Source organism: Manacus vitellinus, unplaced genomic scaffold, assembly GCF_001715985.3.
Source record: "Manacus vitellinus isolate BGI_N305 unplaced genomic scaffold, ASM171598v3 scaffold_24_pilon, whole genome shotgun sequence".
NCBI classification, from domain to species: Eukaryota; Metazoa; Chordata; class Aves; order Passeriformes; family Pipridae; genus Manacus; species Manacus vitellinus.
Window position 1 is genome coordinate 11,853,848 of NW_021939798.1, and position 23,297 is coordinate 11,877,144.

The 23,297-nt window shown below is 50.4% G+C and overlaps 1 protein-coding gene across 1 annotated transcript in view; it reads right to left on the reverse strand.

The window, feature by feature from the left end:
* RPTOR (regulatory associated protein of MTOR complex 1) overlaps nt 1–23,297 on the reverse strand; it is a 102,728-nt gene that overhangs the window by 19,755 nt on the left and 59,676 nt on the right. Inside the window, 13 exon segments of the mRNA XM_029959973.1 lie at nt 977–992; nt 1,251–1,267; nt 1,632–1,651; nt 1,917–2,026; nt 6,609–6,719; nt 7,586–7,769; nt 7,887–7,990; nt 12,058–12,176; nt 18,742–18,900; nt 19,321–19,461; nt 19,638–19,755; nt 21,412–21,552; nt 22,611–22,802. Coding sequence (XP_029815833.1) covers nt 977–992; nt 1,251–1,267; nt 1,632–1,651; nt 1,917–2,026; nt 6,609–6,719; nt 7,586–7,769; nt 7,887–7,990; nt 12,058–12,176; nt 18,742–18,900; nt 19,321–19,461; nt 19,638–19,755; nt 21,412–21,552; nt 22,611–22,802 — 1,432 coding nt within the window.

Here is a 23,297-nt window from a genome sequence, read left to right on the forward strand (position 1 = left end):
GGGACAGGAGCAGCACAGCTCAGCCCTGGGAATGGCCCAGGGACAGGAGCAGCACAGCTCAGCCCTGGGAATGCCCCACCTGAGGGAGGGGGCTTGGACCACCCCGGCTTCCCAGAGCCACGTGTCCCACTGCCCCCCTCCTCCTGCCCCCAGTTCTCACCAGCAGACCCCCAGCACTCCCCTCCTTCAAGGAGCTTCCCAGACCCCCATCACCGACAGCCCCGACTCCCCCACACCAACTGTGACACGACTTAAGGCACAAACTAAAAACTGTGGTGACAAATCAGGGGGCCCTTTATGTTGGCAACCAAAGAGAACAAGCACAACCAAGCCCAGGGAAACACCAGTTTGTATCGAGAGAAAAACCAACACCATTTCTTCAAAATATAAAAAATGAAAATGCTTTTTTTCAACTTAAAATACAGCATTTCACTGTAGCTTGTGGATTATTTATTTAAGCTTCCATTTAATTTCTTTTAAATTTTAGGTTAATTTGCAAATGAAAAATGTATTTTCCATGGAGACCTTAAAACGATGGGTAAAGACTTTTCCCATCTTGTCTTCAGAGCAGTTTCCTATTCACAAACAGTGTTGGGACCCCTGACACTGCTATTTTTTGGCACACTACGAATTCATCACACAAACCCCTAAGCCCAGGAGACATCTATTCAGCTCGAGTTTGTTTTAGAATGCATCCATTTAATCTAATTTTCATTAAAAGCTTGTAAGTCTATTTTAATTCTTTTTAATATTTCACATTTTCATTATTTTTTTAATGAATAGTGGCATTTTAGTCACTCAGGTCAAGCAACCAAATATGAACACTGTCTAGAAAGAGATTTAATTTCTCCAGGCAAGCATGAAAAATCCCCTTCTTTGTATTCAAACAGATCTCCCAGGCCATCTCCTGGGCTCCAGGTTCATTCCTGTTTCTCTGGTTGATGATATTCTGCAGTTTCCCGACAGGAAGCTCCACATGGCACTGAAGGGAGCTCAGGAACCTCCCGACGATGAGGCTGAGCCCTGGGCACTTTTCCATTCAGCACGTTAGGATTTCCAGCTCCATGTGCCTCCACGAGCATCCCCAGGGAGGACCAGCCTCCACCACATGGTCCTGCCCCAGGAATGCCACTGGAAAGATGCCAGGAGCTCGTGTAAATGCAGCTCCCCAGCCTCTGCTGCTCAGGGCACACAAGAAGCAGGGATAATTCCGGGATGCAAATTCCTCTGAAAGCTTCATTAGGTTCCACCTTATTCAAATAAATTCCTGTGCTAAGAGAATTCCAGCCCAGAAGCTGCCTCAGAGAGTCCTAAATAAACACAGGTTTCTGGAGAGCTCACACGAACCTGAGGCACATTGGAAGCAGCACACACAAAGCCATACACACAAACACTCAAAATATAATGGGATATAAGGAGTAAATGATCATTTACAGAGCTCAGCAGAGCAGAGAACGTGAGAGGCATCACTGAGGCCTTTCCTGGGCATGGTGGGGCGTGTCCAGCAGCTCCTGGGCTGCTCTGCCATGGCCATGTCTGTCCCACATCCAACACTGAGCTCTGCAGCTCTAAGGGTTATCCTCCAGCATTCCACCTTCTCCCTGGGGGAGTCCCTGCTCTGGGGCTCCCACACTGGTCAGCCAGCCTGGAGCTGCCCTGGCTGAGCTGGAGCCGTGTGTTCAACGGGCAGGGCAGACAATGGGCACTTCAGGGGGTCACTTCCCTGATGTGAACAAACCCAGCAGCTGAGAACAGAAAGGGGGGCGACCATCAGTGACACACCTGCAGCAGCATCACCTCACCTGCACCAGGAGGGAAGGGTCCAGGGTGAGGGTCAGCACAGGATCACCGCTAATTGGGGTCATCACTAATTGGGGTTTTACAGTTCAGTGTCCTGAACAAGGGAAACAAGCCACTCACCCTTCTGGATGATCTTCTGGGCCTGCTTCCTGACCCGGGCGTTGCGCAGGAACCGCCACTCCCTCTCCTTGCGGATCTGGCTCTCCAGGTCGTGCTCTTCAGGGATCTTTCAGGAGAGGAATAGATACACAAAACAAACCAACAATGACCATCACAACTCCAGGAATTAGCTGACTGATCCCACAGTCCCTGTGACTCCCGTCCCCTCCAAACAGAAGTCTGGTACAATCCAGATTTCTCTGTTTAACACTCCTCAGCTGAAAAGCATCACATAGCAACCCTGAGATAAAGGGGGAACACAGCTCTGCTCCAGCCAGCTCAGAACCCACTGAAATCCTTCTTCCCCTGCTAACCAAGGACCGCAGGCCTAGAAGGTCACAGCTCCTTCCCAAATCCCCGGGATGCTCAGGGTCCCACCACCATTTACCAGTAACAGCCTGTTTTGGTTCCTCGCACTGGAACGTGATCCCCTCGTGTCACCTGGGTTTGATTACACACAAAACTCCCCCAGAAACTGTGGAGCAGCCACAGCCACTCTGAGCTATTTGATGATATTTATTCACGCTCCACAGCTCCAGGTTTTGGCACTCCACGGCTTCCCTGCAAAACCTGTGCTCCAGGCAGAAGGCCAGGTCGGGATTGGGCAGCTCCTGCCCAGGATGGGAGAAGTCCCAGTGCTGCTCCCACCACGGGCATCCCCACCCTTAGTCAGAGCACAGGATCAAAAGGAGTAAGCCATGTGATCTCATCCCCAAACATGGCAGGAGCTACATAAGAGGTGTAGCATTTTTAATGCTTAAAACGTTGTCCAAGACCAGTAACCCCCCTGCTCTGGAGCCATTCCTGGATCAGTGAAGGGGCTGAGCTACAGGACTCTGATCCAGCTTCTTTTGATGCTGGCTGTTCCAAAGGAGTAACTCTTGGAGAAGGGAGACGAAGTCCTTCCACTCCTTCCCTGTGCCTCAGAAACACACTTTTTCCCTGGATAAGAAAGTACTTAAATCATCTGTCACTATTACAGTGCCTTCAAAACACACTATACTTAGGAAAACACTATCAGAGCTGAATTTCTGCTTCTTTAAAACAAATAAAAAAATAACAAGCCCACCCTCCACCTTTCCTCCTGGTAAAAAGAAAAAAAAAAAAAAAGGTATTTCTATTTCAGTACAACACCTATTAGAAAGGCAATGACAAACGACCCATAATGTAAAGCAATAAACAAACCTGAGCTAAAATACATCAAAGGAATTTGAGAGTGGAGAGATGACACCTACACCTTAATGAAAATCCAGCTTCTCTGGGAATAAATTAAAGTAAGCCCTAAAAGGCCAAGGAAGAGCCCTTGGACCACCACTGCAGTGAGTCAGAGCACACAGGAAAACAGCATCCTGGCCCCCCGTGCCCACCCACCGGCAGGGCTGGGCTGTGGGATGGCCCTGCCAGCTTCCCAGGCACAAACCAGCGACACCTGAACCCTCCCACCTTGCGGGGCGTTTGAAAGTCAGCCAAATTTTCCTTCTCTAACACCGTATCTCTCCCTCATGCCATGGCAGTGGGTGCCAGGAGGGCAGCAGGGAGGATTTGGCGCCCGGCTCCAGTGGTAGATCCAGTTTTCCCTGGGTAACATTCCTGCAGCAGTTGCAGGGAGCTCACTTCTCTCCCCGGGCTCTGAACGGCGGCCAAGGCACAGCGCTGCAGCTCGGGCAGGCATTTATCAGGAAGGATTTCTTATGTAATTCTCACCTTCCAGGATCCTTCCCAGCTCCTGCCTGCATGTTCTGCCAGTCCTGGAAACAACAGATGCCGGCTCCCTCGCTCCTTGCCTCAGGACTTCCTGACAGCTGGCAGCCAGGCTTTCCTGCGCCGCGCGCGCCAAGGCCGCCCGTGGCTCCCAGAACAGCCTCGTGCCACGAGGGATGTCAGGGAGAGGAAAGGCTTTTGCAGAGATCAGAGTTGGGGTACAGGGAGCTGCTCTTCCTGGCACACGGACAATTTGCAGCGCAGTGTTTTCTTTCCCCGTTTATGTGATTAGATAATCGATAAATCCAAACCGGGATGATGGTCTGAAACGGAGCCCGTGATTTACACTGGAAATTAATCCCTCAGTCTTTCCAGTGAAAGCATTCTCAGGGCAAGGTCTATGAAGCAAAACTAAATTCATAAATTAAATATGACTAAGATGCACTCACAGTCATTTTATGTTTATTCATTACAGGAACAGTTGTCTTGTCTTTCCCTGTTTAAGAAGGCAGGCAGCGGCTCCAAATGAACGGTTGGAACTAAGCATCAATGTCATCTTTTTCCATCAGTACTTGGTAGACTTTACTCTTTGCCTTTTTCATGAGGCTGAAGCTCCCAAAAGACAGCACCAGGGCTGTTCCTGTCGCTGCAGGAACGGGGACTGAAGGAACAGAGACTCCATGGAAACTCAGGCAGCACCCGAGCTGTCAGTCCTGCTTGGCTTCCAACCAAGAAACCTCAGAGAAAGTTCTCCTAAGGGGATTTCTTCCTGTCCCTTGCACACACACCAGCCACTCTTAACTCCAAAGTTATGTATAATTCCCTGTTAGGATGGGATAACACTCCAGTTTTCCTGCAGAAACCATCTCCTTGGCTTTTTAAAGATGCTTTGCAAAAGTAACGGGGAAATAATTCTCTTCCTCGTTTTATTAGAAAATACAGATTTGGTTTTGCTCACTGGCACTTGTGGGATGCTCAGGGTGCAGCTGCAGCACTTCCAGTCCCCTGGGAGACACGGAGCACTCTGGGACTCCAGGAAACCCTCGATTTCCATGACTCCCCCTCCCTGGCTCCTATGAATTAGCACAGGAATGCTCCATACTTTTTACTGCTTCCCCTAAAGTAATTTTGTCTATTTTATGGACATGAAGTAGCAGTAAACCCACCCCCCACACACAGAGCTCCCCATGCACCCACTGCCCCTGCCCGTGCCTGGCTGCCTACTGTGATTTATTTTATTAATAAAGACCCTTCTTCTCTGGGAAGAGCTTTCCTTAAAGAGCAGACAAATGTTTTCAATAAGAACAAAGAGCTCAAACACCATCTCCCTCCTCCTGTGTTCTTGTCAGGACTTGAATCAAGACACCAAAACTCATCTTGATGAGAGAAAGCCCTGGCTAAAGCTGACCAGGCAGCCCAGCCCCACAGGCCAGATGTGTCCTAATGAATTATTCTGCTCGTGAGATCAGGAGAGAGGGAATTTCACAGCAGCTCAGGAAGTGTCAGGCAATCACTTCACCAGCTACTGCTTCCTCCTGGTGATTCCCTATGGAAATCAAGAACCTGCCAGGCAACTACTGTTCTGATATCCTAAACTTGGGCAGTTACCCCCCCCAGACACTTCAGTGTGCCTGAAGAGTGGGGATGGATGGCTCGGTGGCAACTCCTGGATGAGACAGTACTTAAAATGCACAATTTCCTCATTATTAAGATTTAAATATCAGTGGTTGGAATCAAACATCCGTTGTGGAAGTGGCCTTAATGCAGGCTGGGCATTGTCCTTCCCAGACACAGCAACCCCTCCAAGAAATGGAGCTGAAAGCCCTGACAAGTTTGGGCTCCCTGACGACTCCCAGAGCACCTGGAGGTTTGCTTTAATGAGGGAGATTTACTGCTTATTTCATACTTAAACCTGAAATCTGAGCTTTGGCTAAAACATTCTGGGAATTTAACAGCTAAAACATTCTGGGAATTTAACAGCTTCTCCTTCCAGTCACTGATGATCTTTGCCCATCTCTCAAGAGCCCAGGTTTGTGTTTTTCCTAGAACAAGGCTTCAGTTTATCGTTCACTTCATGCAAAGACAACTAAGTTACACAAAGAGCTCGCTCCCCAAAAGATCTGGGTGCAGATTTGTCATTACCATCCTTATTCTTTGCCATAACACAACTGCTTTTATTTTTATAAACTTTAAAACCCAGCAGTGAGGGTCCCCAAGTTTCCTCCAGGAATTCCTGTGGATGCCCAGCCACGCTCACTTTCTGCTCTTTGAGTTAAAGGTGTCTGTCCTGGGTGCCTGGGATCAGAGCACAGCTCTGAAATCCTGCTCGAGGACAGAGTGAAGCCACAGGTTCCTGCTGTCACTGGGATGCTCTGACCTCCCCCCAGGGCAGCAGCCTCCCTCCACCATTTCTCTGCCTCTTTTAGCATCCCCATAGCCAGGAAATTCAGCTGGAATGTCAGAAAGAAAACAGCATCTCTCCTTCTCCAGCCTCTCACAGCCCTTTCTGGAAAAAAGGACCTTCCTTACTCCATTTATTTGTATTAAAAAAATCTATTAATTTTAACTATAATGCAATTTTCAGTATATAGAGAAGCACAACATTTCAGATGAAACAACTCTGCAATGCAGCCAGGCAAAACTGGTGGATCTGGACTACAGAACCTCTCCTCACTTTGACATTCTTTGTTGATCGTGTTCCCATGGGGTGCAGGGTTTTTCCTCTGGGCTCTGTCCCTGGTCATACCCCACTTCCCCAATCTCACTCTTCTGCTCCCTCTTATTTCTTCTTCCCTCTTATTTACAAGCACAGTGGTCCCACAGCTCCTAGAGCAGCACGATGCAGGTAAATCCACCCCTTTCCCTCCCCAGACTGGAGGAAGAGCAGGGCAGGCAGGAGCCCAGCAGTGCTGGGGGGCTGGGAGAGCCCCCCCAGGGGATCAGGTTACCTTCATCACGGGCTGAGCAAAGTACTTGGCGCTCCAGTCGCAGAAGCCCGTCTGCACCGAGGCCGAGATGAAACTCTTGTGCCCGACGGCGTCGTCGGCATCGTCGGCCGTCTGCCAGGAGAGAGAGAGAGGGTGTCACCACCCCAGGGCAGCTGCGGGCACAGGGACACCCACACTGCCCTCAGCCAGGCAGCAACAGCCTCGAACACACTGCCCAGGACAGGGAACTCTGTGCACCCGGCTCTGGGATCGCTCCTCACAGTCCCCCCTTGGGAAGGAGCAGGGACACCAGGCTGCTGCAGGGACTGGGGCTGTGTCACCCCCGGGTCACCACAGGGAGGGCCCAGCAGGAGTTTTCTCACAGTGTCCCAAGCAGCTGGAGCAGTGAGGATGACTCAGGGTCCAGCCCAGCAGACACAGCTGCACGCCCAGGGCACACATGGACCAGTGTCTGTCACACAGCACGGGACACCCACACAGAACAGGGAAAAGCTGCTCCATTCACTCAGGTTTCAGCCATTTTTTCATAAATACGAGCCAGGCTGGTGCTGCCAAACCCCTGAGAAGGGAAGGTGTTCCTGCTGAGGCTGCAACACTTCCTTCCTGGGATCACACAGGACAATTTCCCCCGTCTCTGCTCTGCTGAGGCTGGAGAGCAGCCTCTGAGGGTCATGGATCTGACTCTGGGTTATCACTCAGACAGACAAATGTTCACGAAAGAATAAGCAATCGACTCTGATTAAACACATTTCTTAGTGGCAGAAGTGAATAATGCCCCATCAAAAGCTATAAAACACAATTTATCCTGAAGAAAAAAAATTAATCAATTTTTATTTGGTTGGTTAGAGGAAGCCAATCTGGATTAGCAGCAGCTGGAAGCAAACGAGGGATAGACAGAAATTAAACCCCAACGAACAGAATGTGTGACAAACCCCAGCAGGGGGAAGCAGTCAGACCTGACAGGGAAGGCTCCTTACCTGTTCTGGCCCTTTGTCGAACATTTTCCTCGTCCTGGGGAACTGGTGGGAGTGGGGGGTGTACTGGACCCCCATGTTGCCCACGTTGGCAGGTCGCACGGACGCCATGTCCCGGCTCACGGGCTGCTTGGTCACGTCGTTGGTCAGGCTGGAGCTGCTCGTGCTCGTGGTTGGGGGGGACCCTCTGAAGGTCACAAAAAAGAGGGAAAGGATTTAGGCTTCGCTGGACACCCAGTGGAGTTACCTGGGATGGGGCTGGGCAGGGAGCACTGATCCCCCTGGCAGAAGGGGCTGGACTTACCCCACTTGGTGGATGTGCATCCCCTTGTTGGTGGGGCTGGCGGGGGCCGACTGGGTGAGCGAGGAGGTGTCCAGGATGCGCTGGGGGCGAGCGTTGACCGTGGCCTGGAGAGAACACACGGAGCCCTGAACGGCCGGAGCGAGGCCCAGGTCACACCCACACCACTGGGGCTGCAGGGACTGAGCTCTCTGCAGTGGGGGGCTTAAAATGAACATGGAAAAGCCCCTGTGCTGCTCCCAACACACGAGAGGATTTCGCCACTTGTGTAGTCAGAAAACACTTACCAGTAAGTGCCCCCGTGTTGCCTGCACGGAAATGGCTCTGAGCAACACATCAGCCTTTCCCTGAGCCAGCTGCAGCCCAGGACCTGCACCAGCACCCCAAAAACGTGGGCAAGGAGACAGCCCAGGGTCTCCTCAGGTGCCACTGGACAAGGGGACAGCCTGGGGTCCCCTCAGCAGCCCAGGGCTCCCTGCAGCCTCCAGCCTCTCCCTCCCACCTCGTGACTGAGCTCCCACCACGACCTCAAGTGACAACACGTGTTCTGAGCATGGAGAAAAGAAGGTTCACTCCCTACAACTCCCTGGAAAGAGGCTGGAGCCAGGTGGGGGTCGGGCTCTGCTCCCAGGGAACAAGCAACAGGATGAGGGGAAATGGCCTCAAGCTGTGCCAGGGGAGGTTTAGGCTGGATATTGGGAACATTCCTTCCCTGAAAGGGCTGTCCAGCCCTGGCACAGCTGCCCGGGGCAGTGCTGGAGTCTCCATCCCTGGAGGGATTTCAAAGCCATGTGGATGTGGCACTTGGGGACACGGGTGAGTGGTGGCCTTGGCACTGCTGGGGAAGGGTTGGACTCAATCTCAGAGGGCTTTTCCAACCTCAGTGATTCTGTAATTCAGCCTCAAGCCTTTCATTAAAAACACCTGGATGAAGCAACTTGGGGGGAAGCAAACTTTCCTTTTAAGACTTTTTGATTTCAGAAAGCCTTTAGAGGCCACCACTGAATCCTGGGTCCTCTTTGTTTGTTTTGGTACTCCAAAGAGCTTGTTTGGGCGCTTTCCAAAGCTCAGGCCGGGAAGGAGAGCTGCACCATTCCCATCTGCATCATAAACATAAATCCCAGCCCAGCCGCAGTCTGGGGGAGAAGCAGCAGTGTCTGAAGGGCCCAGGGAATAAAGCAGCAGATTTCCTGCAGGAAGGCTGCATGCCTGGGCAGCCCACTCACCGTCTGCTCACACACAGCCCCATCCCCACAGCCCAGAGCCAGCCTGCAGACACAGAGCCATGGTCAGGGCTCCGCTAAAAACCCAAACAGGGCGGGCTGGTCTCGTTTGAAAAGAAAAATCCCTGAACCCCAGAACAGCTGGGGTTGGAAGGGACCTCTGGAGATCATCCACTCCAACCCCCCTGCCAAGGCAGGGTCACCTCAAGCAGGTGACACAGGAACACGTCCGGGTGGGTTTGAAATGTCTCTGGAGAGGAAGGGTAAGATGGGATATTGGAAATAAATCCTTCCCTGGGAGAGTGGGGAGGCCCTGGCACAGGTTGCCCAGAGAAGCTGTGGATGCCCCATCCCTGGAAGTGTCCCAGGCCAGGTTGGACGGGGCTTGGAGCAACCTGGGCTAGTGGAAGGTGTCCCTGCCCATGGCAGAGGGTGGAACTGGGTGAGTTTTAAGGTCCCTTCCAACTCAAACTATTCCACAGTTCTGTGATAAACATTTAGTTCCCCGCTACCATCCAGAGGAAGAAGCCCCTGGCTTGTTTGTCCAGGTGCTTCCCCTGGAGCTCCCCAGTTCCCAGCCAGGTCTCCCAGACCACAAAGTTCTGCTCAGCTGCGTCAATTAAGGAATCCTCAGCTGTCCCAGTTCTAAAATGAAACCTCTTCTTCCCCGAATTTTTAACTAATTACACCAAAATATTAAATCCCTAGAACACTCAAGTGGTTTACTTCACCTGAAGCAGTATTCTTGTGGAAGCAAGAAAATCAGTTTTTGTTTGTATTCACTGATAAAATTCAACCCCCAAACTGGGAAGTGTTTGCACAGACTGGGGAGGACAGACGTGCCCCAGCATCCAGGTGCTCCCTTCTCCATCCAACAAAGCTCCATTAGCACCAAGGAAAGATCTCAGGATACAGTTAGCAAAGATTTAATAGTCACTAATTTGCATTAGAAACCAGAGAGCTCCTGCCTGAGCTCCCAGCACAGAGCCTGGAGCTCTGGCTGTGGGTCCTGCAGCTCCAGCTCCTATCACGGCAGGGCTGTGGCCAGAACAGAACCCATAAAGGCCAGACCATGACCTGGGATCTGAGCCTTAAATCCCATTTTGATGGGCATTTAACAGGTTGTTTGGTCTTTGTTCTAATAAGAAAGCCTTGTTAGAAGGCAGCCAGGCCAACCGTGACCTGGGATCTGAGCCTTAAATCCCATTTTGGTGGGCAGTTGGCAGGTTGTTTGGCCTTTGTTCTAATAAGAAAGCCTTGTTAGGAGGCAGCCAGGCCAGGTGGTCCTGGCCAAAGCAAAGCCCACAGCACTGACACGGTGCCTGGAACCACCGGGCAAGGTCCATGTTTAAACACTTTCCTCACGGATCTCATGGCTAAGGCAAAGAGAACAAATAAGTTTTGTTCACTGAAGCATCCCCAGATAAAAATCCCTGTAAACAGGAATGCTTCTTGTTTTCCAAACCCTTTGGAAGAGCTGTTGCCTTAGGAAGCAGGGACAGACCAGCTGACGAGACACAGCGTGAGATGCATGAGACCCATCACCTGAGCTTTGGGACTCTGGTCAGTACCAACACAGTTTGGTCCAAACTGCTCAGAATCAACACAGAATTTACCCAGTCAGTCATAACATTCCCTAGGGATATCACAACATAACGATCACAATTCCTGCTGGCACCAGCAGTGCCAGTGAGGGTGGCTGCAGGGCACAGCAGCACCAGTACTGGTATCAGTCCATCTCTCCATTGGCCAGGGAGCAAGTCCTGAAAAAATATTCAAGTGAGGAAAAGGAGATCTGGTTCCTCTTTATATCCCTTTTAAAAGTAGGAGCAATATTTCATTTTGCAAAGAGCCTGCCAAAATACAGAACTGAAACTGTTTCATGTATCTAGAGCAGAGAGAGCGAAATCTTCCACCTTTTCCCTTCTTTCTTCCCCTCACTTTGGCATCTCCAGCCTGGCAGTCATTTGTTGTACTCCCATATCACCAGGGAAGGGCTCAGCTCGTTGCCCCCACTGCCAAAATAATTCCCTCTCCCAAACCCAGCCTTGACTGCTCACTGACACGTACACTTCAAACAAATGAAAGTGTTCAAATAAGTAACTATCGTCCCAAGAGAAAATATGATTTCAAAGCAAGAAATCTCTAGGGCATTAAGATGGCAGTGCACAATGCTGGCATCTCTTACTGCAGCTTCAGCTCAGCAGCCCAAGGCTGAAGATCTGGGATTATTCTCTGGGAATGACCAGTAAGAGACGTCACCTGGCATTGCAATGGCTCATGGTCTCGATGCTTCAGCGACCAGAAAGCAGGGTCAGACAGAGCTTTCTGTGCCCAGCCCGGGCCGGGGGAGGCAGGTGGTGAGAAGATGTTCTGGGGTGGCCTGGTTTGGGTGGGGGGGGAGGCACTGCCCCCTCCCCAGTGACGGCAGCCTCCAGGGACATCTTGTCAGCCTGGGAGGATGAGATGGGATGAGGATGGAGGTTTAGGCGCCCAGCCTGGGCTGGAGGTGAGGAGTGGCAGGGTGTCTGCATGCTGACTCACATGTACTAGTTCACCTGGGTTGGAGAGCCGTTGTGGCTTCAGTCTGCAGGCCAGTCCCACTTGCATTATCTAAATCAGTTTGCAAACGGATAATTTAATGAAGAATATTTAAAGGTTTATCCCAGGGACTGATCTAGACAAGTAGACTTCTAAACCAGACCTACTGTCAGAGGTCTGCACCTAATTTATACCCTAAAACAACCCCAGGCCCTCCCCCATTTATTCATTTTACCTGATCAAGAGTTCATAGGAGAGTTTATCATCTCAAAGCATTAAAAGCTCCTTCTGCAATAGGCAGAGCCCTCCAACAGACCCATCCAGGTCAGTCTGCCTAAGCCTTGCCTAAGCATGAACAAATCCACATACAAACACCTGGCAGGCACAGGTGAGCAGGGACAGGCACATACCTTGTAGGCAATGCTGTTGAGAACCTTCATGGCCAGGTCAGAGACGTCGGGGTAGGGGTCGGCAGCCAAGTGAAGGAGCACTCTCCAAATTTGGGTATAAACACTGTTGAAACTCACACCTAAAATAGTAAAAAACACAACAAACCCAAAGCCTTGTGCTGCAGCACATGACAATCCATCAACTCCAACTCTTTGATCTGATGTGAGAAAATTCATTAGAACTCCAAACATCCCCAATGACATCTCAGGAAACATCAAGAGAGGAGCTCAAAAACACCCCACATGGGAATTTTGTCTCCCTTTTGCCTGTCTGTGAACTCTGCAAGGGCTTGTGAAATCAAAGTGGGAGAAAGCCAAATAAATTTAAGACTCCCTAAATCAGCTCCAGTCAAGCTGCTGCTTTTCCAGGCTCCTGAAGCAAATCACCTGGAAAGGCCAAGTGGATAATGTCCAGGTTTCTTGAGCTAAAATACTAAATGCTATAAACCCACTGCCTTATATTTTTGTGATTATTTTTGTCGAATTGTTTAGGGGTTTGTGCATTCTACAAGTTTACTAAATGTTTAAACCAAAGCTTTAGGAGCTGAGCCTTTGGGAAGCAGTGAGTCCAACTCAGTCTTTCCTACTGACATTTGTATCAATCCCTCCAATTTGTTATTTAATGAGCATATCTGCCATTTGGTATTACAGCAGAAGGGACCGACAGATTCAAAGTACAAATCAAATTAATAAGCATTTGTAACAACTGACAAAATCCTGTGAACATTTTATTTTGCTGCTTTTAGGCGAGTAGTTTGTTATTCTGTCTCCGAACCCTCCCGGTGTCTAATCATGCAACACCCCAGTTGGGAGTTGAGCCATTTGGACAATATTAAAGTGGTTGCACTAACAAAAAAAAGGAGCTAAAATAGAGATTTCAGATGAGTCACAATCAATGGTAAATGACAGATCAAGCTGTTACTGCTTTTCCTCTCGTGTTTCTGGAGGCATCTAAATATAAAGTTGGGAGGAAAGGGCTCCTTGGTCACCAAGCAGCTTCTGACCTGGCAGAGGTGCTAAACCTGATACTCAAAGCAGCAGAACAGACTGGGACAGACCAGTTCTGAGCTCTGGCTGAAGGCAGCAACAAGCTCCAGGAGCCCACAACAGGCTGCCCCTCAGATGCTGCTCTGCCTGCCCAGGGGAACCGTCCTCTGTCAGGACATCCCCAGATTGTGACAAATCACTCTGCAAAGGACCAAGGCAATATCCCAATAACCCAACTCCTCCCTCTCCACCTCTCCAAACTCCTCCTCCTTCCACCTGCAAAGGGTCTCTCTCTCACCTGGAAACCAAAGGATGTTCCAAGTGATGTCTGCTTAAATTCTCACCTGGAAATCTCACAAGTGTCTATGATGGGACCACTTGGACTGTGCTGCTCATGTGCTGGGGGTGACCCGCAAAGAGTCCTCCAACTGACCCCAGCCTTTCCAGAGCAGGTCAGGGACAGAGCCTGACAAATCAGAGAATCCCAGACTGGTTTGGGTTGGAAGGGATCTTAGACTATCCCATTCCACCTCCTGCCATGGGCAGGGACACCTTCCACTAGCCCAGGTTGCTCCAAGCCCCGTCCAACCCGGCCTTGGACACTTCCAGGGAGGGGCCAGCCACAACTTCTCTGGGCAACCTGTGCCAGGGCCTCACCATCCTCACAGGGGAGAATTTCTTCCCAATATCCCATCTAACCCTGGCCTGTGTCAGTGGGAAGCTATTCCCCCTTGTCCTGTCCCTCCAGACCCTTCTGCAAACTCCCCCTCGAGCTCTCTTGGAGCCCTTTTAGGCACTGGCAAGGCTGTAAAACATATAACAATGTAAATTGTTATAAGGCTGTAAATTGTAAAGGTTATAAATATATATTTATATAATACTGTAGAATATTTATATAATACTGTGAAATTGTAAAGGCTGTAAATATATTACAATGTTAAATCCTGGAAGCTTCTATTACCAGGGAAAGAAAAACTGGAGGGGGAAGGATAAAGAACAAGAGAGGGAGGGAGGCGAAGTGCTACAAGCTGTGGGAGGAAAAAAGCAGCAAGGCAGGTAAGGTCTGAGGTGTGCCCAGAGCTCTGCCTCCTACACTGGGTCTGTCAGGAGTTACATAAGGACCAGAGGGAAAACTGGATGCCTTGAATTCTTTAAAGCCCTTGAAAGAGAGTAAAAGGAAAGGGAGAGCAAGGGGGCACCCAGCAGAATTTCCAGGTCTCTGATAACCACCTCGTTCACGAAGAAAGAAACCCAATGACATTTTTTATACATCTAAGCATCATGAAAAAAAACAAATTTAAAGCAGAAACTGTGCTGGTGCAACTCCTCCTTCACCTGGCAGCCTTTGAGGAGAACACAGGGAATTTCTACAAAGGCATCTGGGGCTCAGGGCTGGTGCTCCAAGGGCTGGTCCCCCCCAATGCCACCTCCCCACGTCAGTGCTGTTCTGTGCATGGAGTGTCACCTCTGAAACAGCCCTGTGTAAAATCCTGAGCTCTGAGTCCCTGGGATAATGGGAACAGCAGAGGTGGCAGGAGGAACAGCAGCTTCATTCCACGTAATGGACTCAAGTGCACAGGTTAACCACGAGATGCAAACAAAGAGCCGAGCAGGAGATGGGTGTTAATCTAAGCAGACAGCTCTGTAATTAGTCACACTGACTGAAAGCCAGTCCAATGGACCTTGCAGTATGGATTTATGTTTACAAAATGATTCCTCTACGCCCAGAATGTCAAAAACAAATGGTCTGCCTTTCCCTTGACTTTGATTTTCCTTGCACACACACAGCTTGGTTCCATTCACCTGCGAGCCCCACACAGCCACCCTGGGGCTGGGCCGGGTCCTGCAGCTCCAAGGGGGCCACACCAGATGCAAACCCGACTGCTAATGGCTTTATTTATTCTCTTTGATCTGCCAGGCTGGGACAGGGTTTCTTTCCAATCCCCTGTAAAAATCACTGCAGTGATTTCCAGCCCTCCACGGAAGGGGCAGTTCCACTCCCCACCAGCACCGCAGCAAAACCAGACCAATGGCAGCCCCAGGGCTGCTGCTCTGCTGGCCCACAGTCAGCTCCTGGGGCAGGGAATGACACCAGGGATGGGCATGGACTGACAGGGAATGAACCTGCACACTGGGACAGGGAAACACGTCAGGCTGAACAGCCCTGGGGATTCAGGGACCTGCTTCCCACCAGTGCCAACCCCACCTGCCCTGGCAATGTGCAGCCCACGAGTCTCCCCTCTTCCCACGAGGGACACAGAGGGACCCTGGCTGAAGAGGACACCCCAAGTCCCTGCTGATCTCTGAACTCTACTCTGACAAACGCTGCCTGTTCCCCGCAGGCACAGCAATCCAGCCCCCCCTGCCCCCTGAGAGCCTCCCTGGGCTCTGCACGGGCTCCTGCACACCCCAAACCAGGTGAGCCCAACGGCAGAGCTGAGCTTTTAATGCTTCAGCACAAACCAGAACCAGCTCATTAGAAAGAAGTTCCCTCAGAGCAGGTACCCCCTGACCAGGGCTGATGTCACCAACATGAAAGCAGCCCACCATGACCAGCCTCCACAGCGAGTTTGCATTTCCAAAACCTACCCAAATCCCTGTGTTTTGCTCCTTATTACTTCTCATTATCTCTGTGCATTAAACATATTGCCTGGTGAGAGAGCAGGAGGCTCTACCTGTCCTAACACTCACTCTTATTTCCTGCACCTCCCTGTCCACCTCCACCTCTGCTCTCCTCATCCTCACTGCAGCAACCTCCCGCTGTCACTGTTACTTTGAGGCAGGTCCTGTGACATGGTGAACAGTTCTCCACCCCCAGCCTCTCCCGCTGGAAAAGACAACTATTCCCCAGCATTTCATCTCTCCAAGATTTATTTTCCTCCCTCTTTGATCACTCCTTAAGATCATCTTTCCAGTGATGCTCTCTGTAGGACAAAGACTTTCATCATGCAGTTTGGATATGAATAATCAGCCTCGAGGTATGCAATCCCCCATCTTAATTTCTCCCCTTTTCCTATCTTAAAACTAAACATTTCCAGGACACCAAGATTAATGAGTGGCTGTATGGAAAAGCAGCAAGGCTCAGCTTCCCTTCCAAACTGATGTCTTTGTTGACTAACCACAAACTGCCTCTTGCCAGCTTGAAAACTGGGCCAGAAATAAATGTGTCTCCTGGTACAGCCCTGTCTGGCCAAGGAGCAGCTGCCAGAGAACAAACACCTCGGCTGAGAGTACAAGCTGCATTTGGGGGGGCACTAAATGGGGACATTTGGTGTACAGTTAGCTTAGGAACTGCTTGTAAAATGGAACAAGGAGGAATGGAGAGCTTTTCCTCCAGTTCATGGGAAGTACGTGGTGTGATGCCTCTGTGTCAGTGAAGAGGCTGATCCAGAACAATCCCTCTGGCACCGTGTTTCTAAAGCTGCAAGAGAGGAAGAAAGCCCTGAGCATCAGCAGGTTTGGCTGCCCCACCCTGGAAGTGTCCAAGGCCAGGTTGGATGGGGTTTGGAGCAACCTGGACCAGTGGAAGGTGTTCCTGCCCATGGCAGGGGGTGGGACTGGATGGGCTTTAAGGTGCCTCCAACCCAAACCATTCCATGGTTCTGTGATCAGTGGATCAGCCCAGGGAATGCAGAGTACAGGACACAGTTAAACCATGCCTGAAAATGTCTACTTTTACAGACCAGATTTCTGCTTTGCTCCGAGTCTCCCCACGTGCCCAAAACCATCCTTTTTACTGCTCTGGCTGCCTCAGATATTGGCAGAGGTGTTACTGCAGAGCCAAAGCCCCATTTCCTCTTCCAAAGGACACAGAGCAGAGCAAACACTCCTTCAGTCACGACAAGTCTCTCACCCAGGTGGGCTCCCTGAGTTGCCCCTTGCTGGCTGTACAGCAGCAGTTTAGTGCCCATTAGGACATTAAATATGGGGTTAACCCGGGCCAGGCACAACAGCCACAGAGCTGTGAGGGTGGCTGGGGCTGATGGCATCTCTCCTTGGGGAGCAGGAGAGGGCTGGAGGATGGTGATTCCTCAGCAGGAATGAGAAAAGCCTGGCTTGCAGCAGGCAAATGGGAAGGTAATGGCATTCTGTGCGAGTCATGAATTTTAAACACTTCTCTAAGCTCTGCCATTTCCAGCTGGGTCTGAGCTCTTTGATGGAATAGGAATGAGGGAGGCCTTGGAGAGCTGCTCTCTTTGCTTTCCCAGGTCTCCTTCACCTCCTCCAGCTCCTCTCCAGATTCTTTTCCAGCTCTGCTGTACAGCCCTTGTGAGACAAGCACAAGCCATCAAGCAGACACAGGGTGCTCCAGTGGGAATGGGAAAATTCAAGTCCTAGCTCAAGGTGGAGAGAAATTTCCTAACATCCCTGTCATGCTTTATGAGATCCAATTTCATTAGTGACAATCAAAAGCGAATTAACTGATCAAGTTCCTAATGAACACATGATTTTAAACTGCCACAGGGGCTCAGGAATTACCATCCCAGAATCTTTCAACTCAGAAGAGCCAAATCACCATTAATTCTCCCAGAAAACACAGAGCAGAGAAAAATGTTTCTTCAGTCACACAGGTCTATCACCCAGGTGATCCCTCTCTTGAGTTACACCACTCTCTTTTCACTGATTTGTGAAAATATGGGCCCATTTACTGATTACAAAGGAAATACAGAGACTTCCTCCAGCATTTCCCTGTGGTGCTGCTTTCCCTGGAAAGAGGCCATTCCAAAAGCCAGGTTCTTCTGCCTGGTGCCTGTGCTGTCGTGCCAAAATGGCTTAGGTTGTCTGAAAAGCTACAGGTAGTTTAAAGCAAAGCTGTTGTGGCAGTCAGACACCACTGGGGAAGTTACCTGAAAAACAACTGGGGTGGAAGAGCTTCATGTAAACGTTCCAGTTTGTTCCATAAAAGAAATGCAAACAATCCACTACCCAAATCAGCCAGGCACTGCACAAACACAGGGACAACTCCCCTTCCTTCTGGGCCCCAGCACTGGGCTCTGCAGAGTTCTGCACATCACCCAGAGAGGGAAATGGGACAGACAGGGGCTGCTGAGTGGTGCTCATGATGCCAGAGCTGTTTATCCAGGAGAGACAATGGAGAGGGGATGGGAGGCAGCAGGATCAGCCATGGAACCTTCAGAGTTCTATGGAACACTCAGTCTTTTTGCTTTTAAGACACAATCTGGGACTTTTTAAGTCCTGTTTTAACTATATACATATAAACCTGCAGAGGAAACAAGCTGGGTCAGGTTTCCCTGGAGGAGTAACACAGCACAGGGGCTGTACAGAAACACAACCCACATGACAAATCCCCAGAGAAGCAGTTAGTGCTGAGGCTCAGCTGCTGCAGCCACGGGATGGGGAGTCCCTGCTTCACTGTCTAGCCAGTGAAACTGCAGTGGGTGTGGAATTCCTGTATACCCCAATTTTTGTGCTTAAATTCCTAACAGGACCATTGTCCATTGTAACGAAGCTCAGAGCTGGAGCCAAAAGCTCCCATTCCCAGTCCTCCTACCAGAGCAGGAGCCACCCAACCAAACACAAAAATTTCTAGTGTTGTGAGAAATTTTCTTGGAGTGAGATCAAGCAGGAGCCAGGATCCCAGCCTTCCACACAGTCAAGAGGTGACCCCAAGGGAAGGGCAGGAGAGGCTTTGCTCACCTATGAGGGAGTTGAGGGAGGAGTAGGAGCTGACTCGTCTCATCTTGTCGATGGTCTCAAAGGACAGGATGTACTCCTCGTTCTCGGGGCTGCCCAAGGTGCTGCTGGCACTGCTGCTCGTGCTCAGATTCCCAGGGGAAAATGCAACAGAGCTTCCAGCTGCCAAGAGAAAAGAACAGATGCTGGAACAAGGACTGGTGAGAGAACAATTTTTACCCAGACATAACAGCTCTTTCCTAAATCCTGCCACACTCAGGGAAGGTGTGGGCAAACCCACAACTCCCCTTTTTAATACTGAATGATTAAACACAGAATAAGCAAAAGACTGAGTTAAAAATCCACTTATGCTTGGAAGCTGGAAGACACCTTTTTGGTCCCCAAACACTCAGGAAAATCAATACTGATGACCAGAAAATTGAAACTAATTCTGAAGGAGGTTCTCACGGAAGCCCTCGGAGCTGGATAACTGGGGCTGAAGCGCCGGTTCCAGCCCTTGCTGTCCCGACGTGGTGTCTCCTGGCTGGCACAGTGGGGCCGGGGGGAAGGGAAGGGAACTGAAAGCATTCTGAAATCTCTTACACTCCTCATTCAGGCTGAGGTTCTGCAAGGACTTGTTGAGGTTCCTGGCCGTGGTGACGGCTCGGATGTTGCCGTAGGAGCTGACCGAGCGCAGCCGCGGTGTGCACGGCCCGTCCCGCACCGGCGTCAGGCTGCCCCCCTCTGCAGAGGCAAAACACACCAATTAGAGGTGTAATCACCAACAGTCAGAGTGTTCTGGTTATTTCCCAGCAAACATGTAACTAAAACACCACTAACATGAACAAAATTCCGTGGTTTTCTGTCAGGCTAAAAGGGAACGAGGTACGACGAAGGATCCCGCCCACCCAAACCCCCACCTGTGGCAGCTGGAGAAGGCAGAGGGTAATTCTTCTCCTCTTCTATGAACTGCAAAGCCACAGTGCAGAAATTGCTCTCGTACTGAACCACCAGGTGACTCAGGGCCACCACCAACTCCTGGGGAAAGAGCACAAGGAACACCTCATGGTTACACAGGCCAGAAACAAGGGACTGCAGGCAAACACAGACCAACGTGGTCATTATTTCTGCTATTATTAGCTGGCCACCCAGGCTAATAATTCTCCCTTAATTCACAGAGATGAGCTGCAGGGTCCAGACCTAATTCTTCACAAGCCTTTTCTATCTCAACTGGCTCCCACTACTCCACCACTCCTACCCAGCACTACCACTGCTGAGTAACCTGCTCTAGTGGAAGGTGTCCCTGCCCATGGTAGAGCTTGGAACAAGATGAGCTTTAAGGTCCCTTCCCACCCAAACCATTCCATGATTCTGTCACTGATTCTGCCCAGTGTTGTCAAACTGAAGCAGTATCACAGAAAGCACTGAGCAGCAACAGGAGCCAGAGCTGGCTTTGGCTGCTGTCTCTGTTCAGAGACTGATCTCCCAAGGAGAGATTTATGAATCTCACAGAGCATTCAGTGTGACACGCAGCTCTCTTTTGAATTAAACTGATTAAATGCTGGAACAAGACAACAGAAATGAATCCTTGCAATGCTGGTGACAAGTGCCAGGGTGTTGATGTTCCAGTTAAGTAAACACAAGCATTAGGACACCTCAGAACAGCCCTCAAGAACAATCCAGAATGTCAGAAACTATTTAATGTACTATTGATGTATGATGGTGCATCAGAAACTGTAACTCTCCCAAATCTGAAGAACTATTCTGAAGCTGCCTGTGATCCATCCTTGGGGTTCTAAAGGCAGGAAGATCTCACTGAACAGAGCTCTCACTCTCTCCACAGCATTCTGACTCCCTCTCCTCTTCCTCCCCTAGGACTGCCACCACTCCATGTTTTTAGCAACACAAAACTATTTAATTTAAAACCTGAGATCCTGTAATGTAAACTATTGCAATCAGACTGGTGATCAGCAGAAGAGCAGCCCAGCAAGAATTCTCAGTGTTTTGTGCACCTGAGAAGACTCTAGTGTAATTGCTCTACTTCCTTATCCCTGTCTCCACATTCTCTTTAAATTAAAAAAACCCTAGGATATAAAAATTCCCACAGCCTCCTGAGATGATCCCTCCTCTTCCAGACATTTAGTGGAACTCTTGATACAGTCAACCCACAGAAACACAGATCTGAACAACAACCTTGTCCACATGTGGACACTGACACAGCTGCACCTGCATCACTCCTGTCAGGGGCTCCTGACAGTGCAGAGTAAGGGAAGTGCTGCAATGTTTGTGCTGCCAAAGGGTACGTGGATGCAGCAGCACCCCTGGACACTGCTGGACAGACCCCTGAGCATGCAGCCTCTGGCCTCAGCACTGAGCTGATGTTGCTCATCACTTGTGCTGACACCTCTCTGCAGAAGCTGAAGGTGAAGACTCCATGAGCTGTGGTTGCTCCATCTCTGGAAGTGTCCAAGGCCAGGTTGGACGGGGCTTGGAGCAACCTGGGCTAGTGAAGGTGTCCCTGCCCATGGCAGGAGGTGGCACTGGATGGGCTTTAGGGTCCCTCCCAACCCAAGGCACTCTGGGCTTCGATGATGATTCCGTGATGGACCAGACCCTTCCAAGGCAGAGCAGCTCCCTGGGAAGACTGTGGAAGGCAGCCCCCCCTGCCAGCCCGGGGCAGGGCTCCCCCCGTACCTTGCGCACCATGGGGCTGCCGTCGTTGATGAGCTGGGCCAGCATCATGGCCACGTTGTGGTCGATGGTGGTGGAGTGGTCCGTGCGCTCCGCAGAGTTCCCCACGAACGTCCCCAGGGCGAAGACGGCGGCACAGCGAACCTGGGCACACAGACAGCCTCAGCCACTGCCTCCTCTGCCAGGGGACCCACTGCACCCCTCTGGGAACCTGCACTGCTGTGTCAGGGGAACAGCGAGGGGTAAGGGAAGCCCACGGGGAGTAACGACCCGGGCAGCCTCAGCAAAGCACTGAGCTTTAAGTATTCACAGACACGGGATATATTTAATTTCCCAGAATACTTGGTGACCTTCCCATGGGTGATTCTTCCAGTTGCGTTGCCTTGAATATTAATGAACAGCAATAAGGTAAACACAGAGTTCCTGTTGGGATGTGAATCTATAACAGGAGTGCGGACTACAGTCTTCAAATATGGGCTTCTAGAAATGTAGAAGTTGAGGGAAAAAAGGAAAAAAATCAAGAAAAAACTTTGGACAGCCCACCCCACCTCTGCAGAAACACTGTTCACAATGTGGGGAGATTGGGGCCAGAGACAGGAGGTGGAGGATGCAGGACAGAGGCTGAATGGGGAGGGGATTCTCATCTTTAATCTCTGCATGTTATTAGAGGTGTTTAGCTCAGCTCCCTTCTCCCATGTGTGCTGTCACCTCCCCGGGCTCTGAGGGGCTCTGTCAGTCACTGCCAGGCTCAGCACAGTCCCTTCTCTTGGGGAGTGTGTCACAAAGGTAAAACACATCCAACTGAAGGTGGATTTTCACACATGGCAGTGGGAGAACAGTTTTCACACTTGGACAAAAAGACTAAAGGTTTTTTTGCAACACAGGGTCAGTTTTGGGACCACATTTCTAACAATCTGATTTTAATAATGTGATATGCAAGGAAGCAAAAAACGTGGCGTTTCCCAACTCCAGTGCCCAGATCCCAGGGTGCTGGGGTTGTATGAACTTCCCCTGCATTTCTTTGGATGCTCCTCTTGCAGGGCTTGTTTGATCTGCACCACCATGAAGAAACAGCAACAAGATCTTTCGCTGAACCAGACACAAACATAAAGCTCTGGAAGGCCCTGGTTCATAGGAATTTCTGTCCTCTGCCAGAATTCCACCAATTCAACTGGCATTTACCAGGAAAGTTAGATTTTTACCTCTGGGATTGGATCCGAGAGGAGGCTGTAGAGCTTCTCGTGAGCGCTGTCTCTCACTCCACACCACCTGGCCGAGTCAAAGTTCTGCCAAATCCGGCCCAGACAAATGGCCACCCAGTGCCTGAGGAGCGGGTGGGGATCGTTCAGCTGCTCCAGGCAAATGGCAATCAGGTTCCCCTGAAGGCAGGCTTCCTGCAACACAGAGCAACGCCATTTACTGGGCATGACAGCCCCCCACCTCATCCCCACAAAACAAGACTAGTTCTGAAAGACACAGAAAATCAGGAGAAAATAATCATTCAGTGGTTTTATACTGATTTTGTAACAAAATCCCACTTGGCAGCAGCGTGAAGGGAAGGGCAGGCACAGGCTACTAGAGCTGGTTAAATCGTTGAGCATTAGAAATGTTTCCTGTAAGGCATACAGCCTGTTTTTCCCTCACTGGAAGTATTCCTAGCACCTGTGAGAGCCCCAGGGTTTATGGCTGATTCCACAGACCATTCCCAACCATTGGGTTCCCACTTGACAGGACCAGGCACTGTTTCCTTCCCAGTCTGCCAGTGGCTGCTGGAGGGGTGGCTGTGGAGTGACTCATGTCCTTATCCTCCACTGCCAGGTGCTTTGTCACACCCCCAGGCCAATTTTTTTTTTTTATCCGTGCAGAAATAACATAAAACAACCTTCTAG